Below are 15246 nucleotides of genomic sequence, written 5' to 3'. Positions count from 1 at the left end.
ATTGTTAGGTTACACGGTTCTGGTTGTTTAACTATGATCCCAGGAAAGTCCCATACTTTCCTGATTGTATATTACTAATTGTGAAAGATGTATAGTTGTCTAGTTTATTACTTCTTTTTAGTTATGTAATGTTTCCCTAGGAAAGTCCCGTACTTTCCTAAAAGTAATTTCTAGTTATTGAATTTCGATATACTGATTTATTTCCATTCGTACCTATTGTAATAACTAGGTATTCTGATATCCTAATAGTATTATGTCGAAATATACTTAGATACATATCTTCATATTCATGTTCTTATTCTTAAACATATTCTTGCACTTATTCGTGTTCGCATTCGTATTCGTAGTTATATTCGTTTCCCTATTCCTACTCCTATTACTATTCGTATTCGTATTCGTATTCGCAGTCGTATTCGTATTCGTAGTCATATTCGTTTCCCTATTCCTATTCCTATTACTATTCGCATTCGTATTCGTATTCACAGTCGTATTCGTATTCGTTATGTTCCTAATTATAGATGTGTTATTCGTTCTGTTTCTAGTTGTAGTTTCGTTATTCGTTCTGTTCCTAATTATAGCTTCGTATTCGTTCTATTCCTAGTTATAGTTTCGTGTTCATATTCATATTCGTAATTAGTTATAATTGGAAATTAGTATAAATTATTCGTGGATTATGAAACATAGTTTAAATTAGAACATTTTATCAAGAAATCTATGATTAGTTTGAAAGCTAAATTCGTAATTCGAACTATTTGATAAACACAATTATTGATATTACAACATACAGAATGAAAACAATTAAACTGAAAACAATAAACTTGAGTACAAGATTTCCTTGTACTTTTGCTTGTATTCCCCCCCTGAAAACAGTGAAAACAGTTGAAAAAGGGTAGGGGTATGAACTCACCGAACGAGAAATGTGACGATTTGGATGCTAAGAGTTGATTCGGGGCTTGTAAACACACGAGGTTCCTAAGTATAATGTAAAGATACACATTTGTATCTAATTAGGACTTAGATTGATTATTTGATAGGGACAATTGTTTCTACTCGCGAAAACACCCCGATACAAGTGTTTGGAGGGACCCGGGTGACATTTAGGGACACATATAGTTAGGATAATGAATTAGGACTTCAAAGGAACACCCCTTAGGGAGTTTATGGCCACAAGACCCATTCCCCATGAGTTTACGGCCGTAAACTCATGGTGGGGTCAGTTATGGGCAAAACTGACTTCAATCACTTAGGGGAATTTTTCTAGGTTTGGTTCAAAGTCTTGGAATGGATTTTTAACATCAAAAGGACACATTTATGGGAGTTTACGGCCTAGCATAGGTTCCTGGCCGTAAACTCCTTAATACTCATGAAAATGGTGTTAAATGGTGCTAAAACAATTCACATGTGATTGCTAAAATTGTTTCAAGACCTTACATGCATTTGTATGAAGTTTTGAAGGGGTTTTTGGAGTTTACAGCCTATGAGACCCCCTCATGGACGTAAACTCTCTTAGAGAGTGATTTCATGAGTTTTAATGCCAAAAACTTGTTTGTAAGGACTTCTAAAATTCATTCCAAGGCTTTAGGGGTGGTTTAAGGACATTTTGGCATGTCTTTATGAGTTTACGGCCAAAGGCTATGTGCTTAGGCCGTAAACTCCTATATGTAATGTGTTTGATGTGTTTAAGGTCTCCATACCATTTTTAGATGATTTTAGGATTTACCACAAGGTCATTGGTTGAGTTTCAAGGCATTTGGACATGTTTAAAGGCACTAAATCCCCCTTTTAGAGGAGTTTACGGCCCAAGCACATGCCTTGGCCGTAAACTCTTGTTTGTCCCCCAAAAATCATGTTTAAAGTGTCCAAATGCTAAAACCAATATTCTACAAGTCATATCTAAGCCTTGTTTGTGATTGGAAGGGTTTAAGGTCATGAAAACCCCATTTACATGAGTTTACGGCCCAAGCTTATGCCTTGGCCGTAAACTCCTTGAAATGACTCAAAATCAATGTTTTAAATGTTATAATTCCTTTCCATGAAGTCATTAAGCCATATCTAAAGTCCAAAATTGCTTAGGAGGGGTTTTAGGGCTTAAAAACCCACTTATTATGAGTTTACAGCCTAAGCATGTTTCTGGGTCGTAAACTCATATACAAGGCCTTAATTCATGATTAAACCCCTAATTTGGAAGCCAAATATGCTATACATTAAGGTTAGGAAGGTACCTTAGGGATTTGAGGCCTTAAAATTGAGTTTTGGACCTTAAACTTTGGATTTAGGAGAGAGGTTAGAGAGAGAGTAGAGAGAGGAAGAAAAAGCTTCAAATGAGTGATTAGATCACTTTAAATAGTGTCTAAGTTTTGGACACGGTGGAATTCTACCCGATACCGGCATTAAACGAGGCTTTTGGTCGCACCCGATTAAGTTACCGTCACCCGGCGGGAATGTTTCTAACTTTTTGAAATAACCATTTTGAGCTAATTTCATGAGTTCCTAAGGGGTTTGGACACTCATTAAATTATAATAAACATATAAATTTAATTAGTTTAACCCAAAATGAGAACGAAACGAATCGACTAACGGCGAAATCTCACGGGTAGAACAAGTTTTCGACGATGGAAAACTTCGGGTTGTTGCATGCATGGACTCGAGAGCTCTTGCGAGCAGATTCAGAGTATGCGGGGTGCAAGGGATAGTGGTTGTACTATTAGGGAATGGTGTAGCGTTGGGCGACCACCGTGGCACTTGTCTTAGTGACAAGGCGACCAAGTAGATTTCCTTGGATAAGGAAAAGGAAAAGAATGTAGCTCCGAGAGGGAATGTAAGTTCACGGAAGTAAAAGCAGTAGTGTGGAGTTATGATTGGGATGTTCCAATTATGGTTATTGCACAGTGGGTGCGGTGGTGGTATGGAATCACATCCGGGTTGGATGTTTGTTGAGGTCGCGGAAGGAATTTCGCGGGTATAGGGCCAAGAGGCTCGGAAAAGATGCAGGGATGGAATCTTGAATTTCCAGTTTGATTTCGATCAAGGAATTATGTATGTAGTGGAAATTCATCTTGGGGGATATTTGGAGATGTCGTCAGTGTATCGGGTTTTCCCAACCCGAGGATGCTAGAGCCAGTCCAGCATGGGTATGAGCTGACTCGACGAGTCGATTAGGGTTTATCCCAGTAAGTCTGAGCATGCGGTAACTCGACGATTTCACGGGTCAACTCGACGAGTTGAGTTGGTTTTCATAAGGCTTTTGAGGGAATGAAGGGACTTGACGAGTCCTCCTGATGCACTTGACGAGTTAGGTCAACATGGACTGTTGACTCAAGTTTGACTTCGGTTGACTTTTAGAGTTTTGACCAAATGTGAGTAACGGAGACCATGGAGGGGTAAAATGGTCTTTTACCCTTACCAAGAGTTAGAAAGAGGTTAGTATGAGTTTATTAGAATTGTGGTCTAATTAGAGATAATCATCACATGTATTAGGCGGAGGCTAGATCAGTGATTCGTGTACGAGGTGTATTAGCTTGCTTGCTTCGAGGTGAGTCTTCTCACTATACTTTACCTAGAGTGGTAATTATGTGTGACCAGAGGGTCTTACGTGCTTGCTTGAGTTATGTACTTTCTGTGTGATATATATATGTTGTATGCTATACTATGTGATACTTAGACCGGATCGGAGGGTCCAATGAACTATGAGACCGGAGGGTTCTTAACCAGACCAGACTAAAGGGTCCAACGAGCCATGGGACTAGAGGGTCCCAACCAGATTAGACCGGAAGGTCCAACGAGTTGTGGGACTGGAGGATCTCACTGAGACACATTGACCGAATGGTCTTACAAAGTTATAGCGTCGAGTGGCTAGTTATTTGTGCGTGATGTTTTGGGGAACTCACTAAGCTTCGTGCTTATCGTGTTATATGTTATGTGTTTCAGGTACCTCCGAGGATTGCGGGAATGCACCGAATTGATTATACATACACACACCTGAGTTGGAGTTATATTTATTGTGGATCCTGGATTTGTGAAAAACTATTTGAAATATGTTTTGACATTGATACTTCAAGTTTTGGAAAAATGTGATATATAATTTACAGTGTTTTAAAAATGAAAAAAATTGGTTGAAAATTTTACGTCGTTACACTAGACATGTGGTTTGATGTTGTAGACATTTTAATGTTTTGTAGGTTCAGGTTGTAGCAGTTGTACAAGAGGAGGTATTCATGTAGTCTAAGTCCCAACACATAACATGAAAATATCTACAACATCAAACCACAACGAAACTAAAATAAACAAAATTATTGGAAAGTGACCTTATTTTGAAGGAAGACTGCGTATTCTTACCTTAATGGATAATTAGGGTTATTTATGTAGTGTTTTGTGATTTGAGGATGACTCGGTGTTACTAGCTTGATTTTGTGGGTTACATCTTGTCTATTGTCAGGTGAGTTCTCACGAATTTTCTTAGTATGCGGATCAGGTGATTATGGTATGTCCGACCACGAAGAGCCTCTCAGAGGGAAGTGTGGCCGAGATGTTTGGTTCTACTAGAGAATGGCCTCTTGGAGGAAAGTTATGGTGTACCTTAGTAGGATGTATGATCACAAGTAGCCTCTTGGAGGAAGTTTGATCAAGATGATCTAAATAACTAGAGAATAGCCTCACGGAGGAAAGTTCTAGTTGTACAGTAGTTAGAGATATGTTAGCATATGATGTGTGATAGATTGTAAGTAATATATGATATTTGTTTGATGTTATGAGCTTGATGTGTTTTGCATATGATCTATATATTAAGTAAGCATTGTGTTTACTCACTTTGCCCTAGGCTTACATATGTTATTTTATGTTTTAGTTGCAGGCCCTTCAGGTTCGAAGGGCAAGGAGTTGGTATGATTGTGATATCCGGACATTATTGGGAACATGACATCTATTTCAATATATATATATATATATATATATATATATATATATATATATATATATATATATATATATATATATATATTGAACCGACAAATACAAATATATAATCTACTCCTAAAGTAACATCTAATTCCACCAATATCCACAACGGGACTTGAACCCTCGACCCCAAAGAGGGAAGACACCACTTGATACCACTAGACTAGAAACCCTTTGGTGACGATTCGATTACGAGATTGTGTTAAGTTATATATGAAACCTTTTTAATAACTCTACACTCAAAATTTCAAAATAAAAAAAATAAAAATTATGTTTGGTTTTTGGGATGTTACCAGATTTATTGGTAATTGAAAATTCTTTTTGAAAAAACTTAATTTTATTTTTCATAAAAAACTTATATTTGACAAACTTTATTGAAATTTGAAGGAAATATTAGATTGTTTTTACAAGGAGAAAAATTGTTATGTTCAATTCTTATCAGCAAAATACATATCAAAATCTAATTGAAGGATGCTCAGATATTGTTATTGGTGAAGAACGATAGTCTAGGCTCTAATGACTTTTAGTTTTTGTTTTCAAAATCAACAAAAAGACAGGTTCCAAACTCGAATCTATGTTTGGAAATCTAATTTCAGCCTCCATTTGATTGGATCTATTATAATCTCATTAGTTTTTTTTTAAGATTCGCTCCCCATCAATAGTCGTATCTATAATAAAATACTCAACAAATTATTTAGGCATTGTATGGGAAATCTCCAGAAAAGTCCTAAAATTTTAGTCCAATTTATGAAAAAGTCCCAAACTAATTTTTGTTTACAGAAAAGCACAGAATACCGGCTAAAACTTCAAAAAAACCCTTTTTGGCCGGTTTCGTAGATTTAGCCGGTATTCTGTCCTTTTTCGTTAGTTTGCTCAAAATATTAGGACTTTTCTGAAAATTACCTGATAACCAAAAATATTATGACTTTTTTGAAAATTACTATGAAATTAATGGATATTATTATTAACAAATCATTTATAAACATAAAAAATATTTTTTTTATTATAAACAAAGGAAATACATTTGTTGTTAATTTCTAGAAATAGAATGGTCGACTATGTACTTCTCAATTGTTTGTTGACCACTTCAAAGTCTCTATGTTCTTCATATGTATCGTTGTGAGTGTCATAGTGAGAAGTACTCTATTAGGCGTGACCAATACAAGAGTTGATAATATTTATTAATACACAATCAATAAGTGTCTACTTGCTATCAAGCATGATGCTATATGATCACGTGTTATTAGAAAATATCATTACACGAACATATAGATCTTTCATTATGTTCTTTAACCTAACTACCACCTAACCTCCAAACATTACCCGGTAACAACCATAAAATTACACACATCTATCGAGAGTGAAAAGTAAACTTTGAATGACAATTTAAATAGATAATCACCCTTCACTTGTTTCCATATAAATTATCATTCAGGGTTCACTTTTCACATTTTATAGATGTGTGTTAGCCGATGATTGTTAACATGTAAGGTATGAATGTTGGTTGGTAGTTAGGTTAAACAACATAAGAAGAACACCAACATTAGAGGAATGCTAACTAACTTCATCTCACCATCATACCCACAACAATGCATAGGAAGAACGTAGAGAGTTTGAATGGTCAGGAAACAATAGAGGAGTACTTAGGCCACCAATATTTTGGTTATTATGTAATTTATAAAAGATTTGTTAATAATAATATCCATTAATTTCATGGTAATTTTCAAAAAAGTCCCAATATTTTGGTTATTATGTAATTTTTGGAAAAGTCCCAATATTTTGAGCAAACTAACGAAAAAGGATAGAATACCGGCAAAATCTGCGAAACCGGCCGAAAAGGGTTTTTTCGAAGTTTTAACCGGTATTCTATGCTTTTCTGTAAATAAAATTTATTTTGGGACTTTTTCATAAATTGGATTAAAATTTTGGGACTTTTTTGGAGATTTCCCGGCATTGTATTGGCATTCATTTTTAAATTAGTAGAGACATAATCTTTAGCTAGCAAACATAGAAGCTTTAGTCTTCGAATTAGAAAACACACAGAACCTCCGGTCTCCAAATCAGTAGACATTAAAATTTCAGTCTCCAAGGTAATTAGGTAGTAAACACATAACCATCTATAATACGATTTCATTCAAGTTAGCAGACACAAAACCTCCGGTCTCCAAATTAAATTAATAAACACATAACCATTTGTTATTCAATTCCATCAAAGTTAGCATATGTAAATCGTTCAATTTCCAAATTTAACACGTACAAATACAAAGGGGCATCTTCCTCCAAGAACACCATATACAACAACAAGAACATGGAAATTATGAGACAAAACAAAAAAATTAGTCAAAACTAATAACGTTTGTCAAATATATGAGGGTTTTTGAAGAAAAAAAAAAAAAGTTAATTACCGGAAAATTACTCCTAAACCTGCCAGAACAAAAATTGAAAAAATGTACGGGTTCTTTTATATTTTTAAATACAAAAAAGTAACTGTTTAAAAAAAAAAACTAATGAGATTATAATAGATTAACATATTAGCAAAAGCATAGCATGTCGTGAAGCATATCATATTAGCAAAATTAACATGTCGTGGATTGGGAAACTCGGTCAAAAAAAAAAAAAAAAAAAAAAAAAAAAATTATATGAATAACAATTACAACATTTTATATGATGGATATATATATCCAAAGCTAGGATTCAACATTGAATCTTCCCGTTTTCTCCAAATTCTGGTGTGTGCATTCTATTCCATGATTACACTACACACACCTGTGTTGTTGTATTGTATAGTGTATACAATTGTAATAGGAATTAATTAATATTCTCATCACATCATACAGAATCAACTTGTCTTCTGGTTAATCGCGCATACAATCCGTCTTTAAGGAGAAGTTGTTTATGATTTCCCATCTGAATTCACAAAGCCGATATCAACTTATTTTTTAAAAACACTAAATAAAATATATGCAGATAGATTAGATACCTCAATAATCCGACCACTGTCCATCACAATTATTCTGTCTGCCGCTTGTATAGTCGAAAGCCTGTGCGCAATTATTATAACAGTCCTCTTACACTTATCTCCATCCGCACGCAGTACACCCTACATCATCATACATCAAACCCTAAAATTCATTCGAGTAAAAAAAAATTTATATAATTTATAATATATATACCTTGACGTTGTATTCACTCTCGGCATCTAAAGCGCTAGTAGCTTCATCAAGAATCAAAATGGATGGGTCCCTTAGAACAGCTCTAGCAATAGCAATTCGTTGTTTTTGGCCTCCACTTAACAAATCATCATCAACGATTGTGTTATAGCCTTCAGGTAGACAGGATATGAAGTCATGAGCATACGCTTGTTTCGCTGCATGTTCGATATCTTCTTCAGTTACATCCCTTGTGCATCCATATGCTATGTTTGATCTCACATCCATCCGAAAAAGCCGTGGCTCCTGTTTGTTCCAAATACATAATAATAATAATAAAAAAAAGATCCACTTTTTTTTTTTTTTTTTTTTAAATAATTTCTTGTGGAGCTTTAACCAACCTGTCCAACATATCCGATTCTTTCTCTAAGCCACTTGATGTCCATGTTGTTTAACGGATGCCCATCAATCAAAATCTAGATTACACCACAACAACAAGGGTATTTACGTCTTTTTGCACAGAGAAAAGATCTATCCATGTCAAACACGGTTATGTGTACCTGTCCACTTGTTGGTTCATAGAGACGAAGAAGGAGATTCACTATTGTGCTCTTCCCACTACCACTAAGACCAACCTAATGAAGATTATATATATATAAAAGATTTTGTTAATTTTTGTAGTTGTTGAAAAAGCAAAAAAAAAAAAAAAGGCAGATAGAATTATAGACTTACTTACAAGTGCAACTACTTCATAAGGATTCACAGTGATGCTTATATCTTTTAACACATGTACCTGTTGAAAATATTAGGAAAAAATCAAAGGAATGGAATCACTCATTCCATTCCAATCAAACAGACTCTCTACTTGTTTACAGATATGAGAAAAATTAGAAGCATACTGTTTCCCTTGATGTGTAGCTAAATGATACATTCACAAACTCAATAAGCCCCTTCAAATTTGGCAATTTTGATCCTGTCACAACTCAATATGCATGACTTTAACATAAATTCCGTACTATTTTGTTTCTTGATTATAAAAAGAGTAAATTACACAAATGGTCCCTATGGTTTGGGGTGATTTGCACACTTGGTCCCTAACTTATTTTTTTAACTCGAAAGGTCCCTACTATTTGTTTTTGTTACGTGTTTGGTCCTTACTGTTTGTTTTTATTACGCACTTGGTCCCTATCTTACCTAAAAAGACTATTATTTAAATAGAAAAAAATGGTAGGGTAGGTAAGGTAAGGTGAGGGGTTGGGAGTGTGTTTATTTGAACAACTTAGAAAATCAAGGAAAAAATACTCTTTTTAGGTAAGATAGGGACCAATTGTGTAACAAAAACAAACAGTAGTGACCTTCCGAGTTAAAAAAATAAGATAGTGACCAAACGCACAAATTACCCTAAACCATAGGGACCATTCGTGTAATTTACTCTTAGGGAATGAAGAAATTGGTTGATGCTTGCCTTTGGATGTGAACTGCTGACTAGGCGCAAGATCCATCATTTGGAATACTTTTTCACTTGCTCCAACAGATTGCATTAAGTTTGATAAATTGTCACCCACAAACCATGTTGAGTAAATCAGCCATTCACTGTATAATATGAACTTTGTAAGCTGTTCAGCTGTTATTTTACCAGCCATAATAGACATTCCTCCTACCAATACAGCAAGAACCTATAAAAAAAAATAAAAAATTACAACCCTTTTTTTATACTATATAACTTTACATTTTTATGATATTGTTAAATATAGAAGGAGCATGACCTGTGTAGAATGATACAGAGTGTTGAAACTGAAATTCCATATTCCATATGCACCACTTGTTCTCAAGCTTATATCAGCTAGTTTTTCCAGCCACGTGGTGTACCTATTTTATTTGTCAATAAATATATAAATCTTAAATTCAACTTTAGTGTATGTCATAAATGAAACCAATTGAATACTTTTTAAACAACTATACCTTTCAAGTTCTTTATGTTCAGTTCCATAAACTCGAACTGTTCTCATCAAAGAGAATGTCTCTTGTGCAACCTATATAAGAAAAAAACATAAAATCCACCTTTTAGATTCTTAAAAAAAAAAAAAAAGATAAATATATATATGAGTTGCACTCTTTGGGAACATAATTAAATTTTTTTGTAGTAATACTTCATTTGCAGATGCAGTGAACTCTTGTGTTAACTTTGCTGCTTTCTTCTGGTACCTATGCAAAAATCAGTCACCATTTTTTACAACTAAAAGGGTTATTTATGATGTGTGTTTCAGTTTAAAATCTTATGTTTCCTAAAAGCATCAACATTTACATTTACAAATATATGATCAAATAGGAGAACTTACTGTCCATATTTTAACATAACTAGTGATAAAGTAGAGCATATGGCCAATGTGCATAAGCCAAGTGGCCAAGATAACACTAACAAGTAGATCAAAGCCCCTGTGGCCTGAAACAAAATATATAAACTAAGTTATGTACTTTTTAAGGTGAGGTCATGGATACTTTTTATTTGTTTTGAAATACAAATATACCTGAAGAAGATTGCGTAATATTAGGTTAAGATCATTCCCAATAACCCGTGAAACCTGCTGACAATCTGATCCTAGCCTACTAGTCAAATCTCCAATACTTTCAGAGTCAAAAAAGTTTATATCCTGTGAAAAAAGTGAGGTTACAGATGATGTTGATATATCATAATGATGTTTTTGTCAAGAAAGCTTCATGGAAACATTGTTTATAAACCTGGAGAAGAAGGATGGAGTATAATGTTTCCCTCATTCGTTTTACCTTCAATAAATAAAACCAAGATCAACATCTACAGTGAACAACATTTCTGATAAAACTTCTTTGAATTAAAAGTCAAACCCTTTTAGTAAAATTAGTTTAGAGTCTAACATTGTAATGGTTTTGGTTGAAAACTTGAAATAGATAAGTTTATATCAAGATACATGTAGTATATGAACTCACAAGGATCATATTTGCAATGCCAAACCAGCAACCTCTTAGTCCACTGGGAATTTAAATAAAAGATCACATGTCAGAAACTTCTTATTAAAATCTATAACTGCTGTTAAAGGACATTAAACAGTTAATCTTATATGCAATAGTCATGGAAGCAAACAAGAACATGCCACTAGTTTGTCTCAAAGAAGAGGAAGATTAGACCATACAAGGCTTTAACCTGCAAATACCGGAAGTGATGCATAGAAACATCAGTAGCTTCACATTTCCCTGAAACACAGCTGTCTCACCACTTTGGGCTGAAAATATAGATGCTGTAAGGAAATGAGGAATGGAGATCTCTGTAAGCTGAATGATTAAGAACAAAATCTAAGTTAGTGTTCACAGAAAAGAGATTAAGTTAACAACACAATTGAATAGTAAATCAATCAGCAGAGCACCCAATAAACATGGTGAAGAAGACAAATAGATAATAAGAAATCAATAGCGCTCATGTTGTAGATCATTATACAGTTATTATAGATGTTTTAGATTCTTTGCAAGGTTCGAACTCAAAACCAAATTCGCAACTAAGGGATTGTTTATGGAAGAATAGTTTGAATTTCGGCAAGTTAAAAGGTAAACTGATTCAACTCGAATTTCTATGGCGATAAATAGGAATAACTCGACCTAATTCTACCTGATTTAAGTCCAATTGTGGCCTCATTTCAGTGAGATTGTTATCAGGATAATTAATGCCTTCAATGCAAAATAAAAAAAGAGAGCATTACCGCGGTTAGAATTAGGGCAGAGAAGGCAGCAAAGATAACCCAACGATCATTCGCAATCAATCCCCACATCCGTCGAAGAGCACGCACCAAAGTCACCGGCTTCGCAGTTACCGAGACTTCCACTTCATCAGAAAACCTCCACCAATTTCCACCAGGAAGCACCGACGAAACCAGACGAACAAATCTCAACAACCTTTCCGACACCCCAATGGCATTATCCTCTCCGTAATCCGTCCCCACTCCATCCGAAACCTCTGAACTACTATCATGATTCCGCAGTGAATATCCATTAACCGACGCCGAATTCACCGGCGTAAAAACAAGTCTTCTATTCGCTCTCCGGCAAGAGTATTTTACCCCTAATTTGGTAGTGAAACTGAACTTTTTCGAATGAATATTTGAGTAAATGAAGCTAGGATGACTATGATGATTATTAAGAATCAAAGTCATTGTTCATTAAATTAAACAGAAATTAACGGATACTGAAGCTTGTAGATTCGAATCTCGCCGTTTTCACCGCCAAAAAAAATGGCTGCCGATTGAGGGTGTTATCGTCGCCGAATGACTGGCGAGCAGCAAATCTGTTAGTGACGTGTAATGGGTATGGAAAAACGTTTTAGCACAAAAAATAGTGGCGTGTTTGGCTTGAGCGAACGGTGCCGTTTCGGGAATGTATATAATGACGTGAAATGAATACTAACCACTTACTTTGTGTTGTGACTCAATTGCCCTTTTATACCTACTCGTATGACCTTAGGCATTATTTGAAAATTTGCAAATAAGTCCCTACACGATTTGGGTATTGTTAAACTTTTACTCTAATAAGTAATAAACAAAACCTCATAAATAGTCCTTGTGGTTTTTAAAAATGTAGGATATAATCTTTAAATTTAAAAAACCTCAAAGATGGTCCCTACTTGTGATTTCAAAACTTTTAACAAAGAGTTGTTTTTACTCACTCCGTCAGATTTGGCCGTTAATTGCTATTTGATTAAAATAATAATACGGTATTTTCGTCATTTTGCTTGTAACCTCTGATTATGTCACACCCCCGAACCAGACGGTGGAAACGTCCGAGAGCTGTTGTGACTTAATTGAATACTATCACAGTGAATATACATAAAACATAACATCATTCATCACCATGCATTGAAATAGTACAACTGGTAGTGTTTACATTTAGTACATTGTTTCAAAACAATACATTCCCAAAAAGTAGATTGTTCGATACTAGTTAAACAAACAACAAGATATCACTGAGTACATTTTTCCCTTCGATTTACCTGTTACCTGAGAATACAAGCATTTTGAAAAACGTCAACATATGAAATGTTGGTGAGTTCATAAGTAATGTTTGAAATATAATGTTTTGTATTGTTTTGAAAACCACCAGAAAATCCGATATTTTCTGAAAAGAGTATTGTATAAAAAAAAGTGTGAAGATCCGTAAGTATGCTTGTTTGTTTCTATAAATGTAAAAAGAATTGTTAGACTTGGTATGCATCTTGTAGGTGTATGAATTGAAAACCCTAGGAAAACCTGATGTTTTCCTAATACTTTGAATTACGCATTTTATATTTTTGTTATATCGTTGCGACGTGTGTATTCGATAATTCCAGGTGACACTGGATTAATTATGGGTTGTGAATTGTTATAAACACGCATTGATGAAAACGACTTGTTTACAACTATACAAACGATCCCTTAGGCGTCGTCCGTACTATTCACTTAATCCAACCACCCTGACTTCTCATAGCCCCACAATCGAGGAGAAAAGAGGGTACGAAGCCCCCGATATTTCCATAAGTCGTTCAAGGCTATCATGAATGCGAAGGGCCCTTGGCCCGACCCGCATTTGTGAATTCTCGACTTTACTAGCAGTACCAAAGGACCCTTGGGGCCCAACAGCACAGAAGCCATTGAAAGTCCTTTTACACGGAATTAGGTCATATAAGACCCAACCACATGTAAACGAGTTTCCTTCGGGCCTAAAGATCATGTCATTGGGCTAGCTAGGCCCAACAAGCACAATTTGAAACTTTCGGGCCCAAAGATGGTGTATCGACGTCTGGTGTATTCCCACGTGTGTATTGACTTCCCGAAATTTCCGCGTGTGTATTGAAGTATCGTCGTGTTATTAATTTCGGATTTGTTATTGATTCGAGACCGAATCAATTCGTTTGATAACGATTTTGGTGTTGAAGGTGTATTATATTTCGCCGGTAGTCGTGGTACTAGTATTTCATCATAACAGGTTTATTGTTTAAAAACACTAGAATTTTCTTTTTGCAGCCCCTTTCTTTTGGATAAATTTACAATTTTGACCCTTTGTATAAAAGAATTTCCATTTTTGTCCTTAAACCATTTTCTTGACACTTTAGTATCAAAACTTGTTGAAAAGGTATTTTTCAGCTCAAATTTATTTGAAAAACAGTTTTAGTCCCTCAAAATGAAGTTTTCTCGGCTGAAACCTCATTTTTCGCAATTTTTACACTTTTGGCCCAAAATAGAAATTTTTTGCATCTTTGGTCCTTTTTATATATGAAAAAGTATTTTTAACCCTTGAAATGGACTTGGAGCACTAGTAATCCCCTATTTTACAGAAAAATGCAGTTTCAGCCCCTCTAATTTGAAAATCTCGCAATTTGGGCTTTATTGGGCCGAAAAGTTCATTTTTGGCCCATTATGCTTAAAATTTCACATTTTAATCCTTCAAAAGAATATATTTCCAGAAAATACATTGTTGAAACTGTTTTGACTCATCACAACCATCAGAATTTGTATATTGTCATTTTGGGCCCTTTAACTTTATATTTTTAACATTTTGAGTCCAAAAATGGGTTTTTAGCCCAAATATGTTCATATTAACCAACTTGGTCATTTTTTCTAGAAATGATTTGTATGTAATAATATAATTTATACTAGTTTCATACAACCTAATGTAATTCTCGGTTTTATGGACTTTTTGACTAGAACCAACTCCACAATCACATAAGAACATGTACATAAGCATAGAAATCACACAAAGCATACATATACACAAAGATCTACACATTTGCTTGTATTCCCCCCCCCCCCCACAAAACTTATAAAACCGAAAAATAGGGGGTATGAAGCTCACCTTTGGGTGTGGTTTCGGCTTTTAGAAGAAATGAGAAGAAAATTTGGCCTTAGTACCTCTCCTTGGAAGATCTCGAACTTAGAGAGTTTCTATGAGAGTGATCGAGATTTTTACATGGATTAGAAGGAGATTTTGATAAAACAAAGTACCTAAATCATAGATCCAAACTTGATCTTACCTTAGGTGAAGAATTTGTGGAGATATCTTCTTGAAAGCTCCTTAGATCTCGAAATTTTGGAGGAGAAATGAGAGAGTTTCTTGAGAGAAAAATGAGTGAAATATGTGTGTGTGTGCT

General features: G+C 34.8%; 1 protein-coding gene across 2 annotated transcripts; it reads right to left on the bottom strand.

Annotated features, from left to right (window-relative positions):
• Window positions 1-7588: 7588 nt before the first annotated feature.
• Window positions 7589-12494, bottom strand: ABCB26 (transporter associated with antigen processing protein 1). Of its 2 annotated transcripts, none has more exons than XM_078967746.1 (17): window positions 11831-12494; window positions 11281-11408; window positions 11067-11109; window positions 10842-10886; window positions 10631-10753; window positions 10442-10545; window positions 10253-10307; window positions 10065-10135; window positions 9869-9971; window positions 9568-9778; window positions 9002-9075; window positions 8839-8895; window positions 8663-8737; window positions 8504-8578; window positions 8127-8408; window positions 7934-8053; window positions 7589-7860 (listed from the first exon to the last, which is right to left on the bottom strand). In XM_078967746.1, the coding sequence occupies exons 1-17, from the start codon at window positions 12278-12280 to the stop codon at window positions 7783-7785; spliced, it is 2094 nt and encodes a 697-aa protein (XP_078823872.1). In that variant the 5' UTR covers window positions 12281-12494; the 3' UTR covers window positions 7589-7782. The 2 variants fall into 2 exon arrangements, with proteins under 2 accessions (XP_078823872.1, XP_078823873.1); XM_078967747.1 differs by having other exon boundaries at window positions 11270-11408; window positions 11831-11972.
• Between the last annotated feature and the right edge of the window lie 2752 nt (window positions 12495-15246).

Source organism: Lactuca saligna, chromosome 8 (genome assembly GCF_052625555.1).
Source record: "Lactuca saligna cultivar CGN05327 chromosome 8, ASM5262555v1, whole genome shotgun sequence".
NCBI lineage: Eukaryota > Viridiplantae > Streptophyta > Magnoliopsida > Asterales > Asteraceae > Lactuca > Lactuca saligna.
The sequence above is the reverse complement of the archived record's forward strand: the minus strand, read 5'-3'. Positions and strand labels throughout refer to the sequence as shown.

Excerpts from the sequence above, each read along its gene's own strand:
- ABCB26 (XM_078967746.1), bottom strand. The coding sequence starts at position 12,280 with ATGACTTTGATTCTTAATAATCATCATAGTCATCCTAGCTTCATTTAC. Across the intron at positions 11,110-11,280 it reads ATCACTTCCGGTATTTGCAG|TGGACTAAGAGGTTGCTGGT; the intron begins GTTAAAGCCTTG and ends TTAAATTCCCAG. Across the intron at positions 9,972-10,064 it reads GAACATAAAGAACTTGAAAG|GTACACCACGTGGCTGGAAA; the intron begins GTATAGTTGTTT and ends CAAATAAAATAG.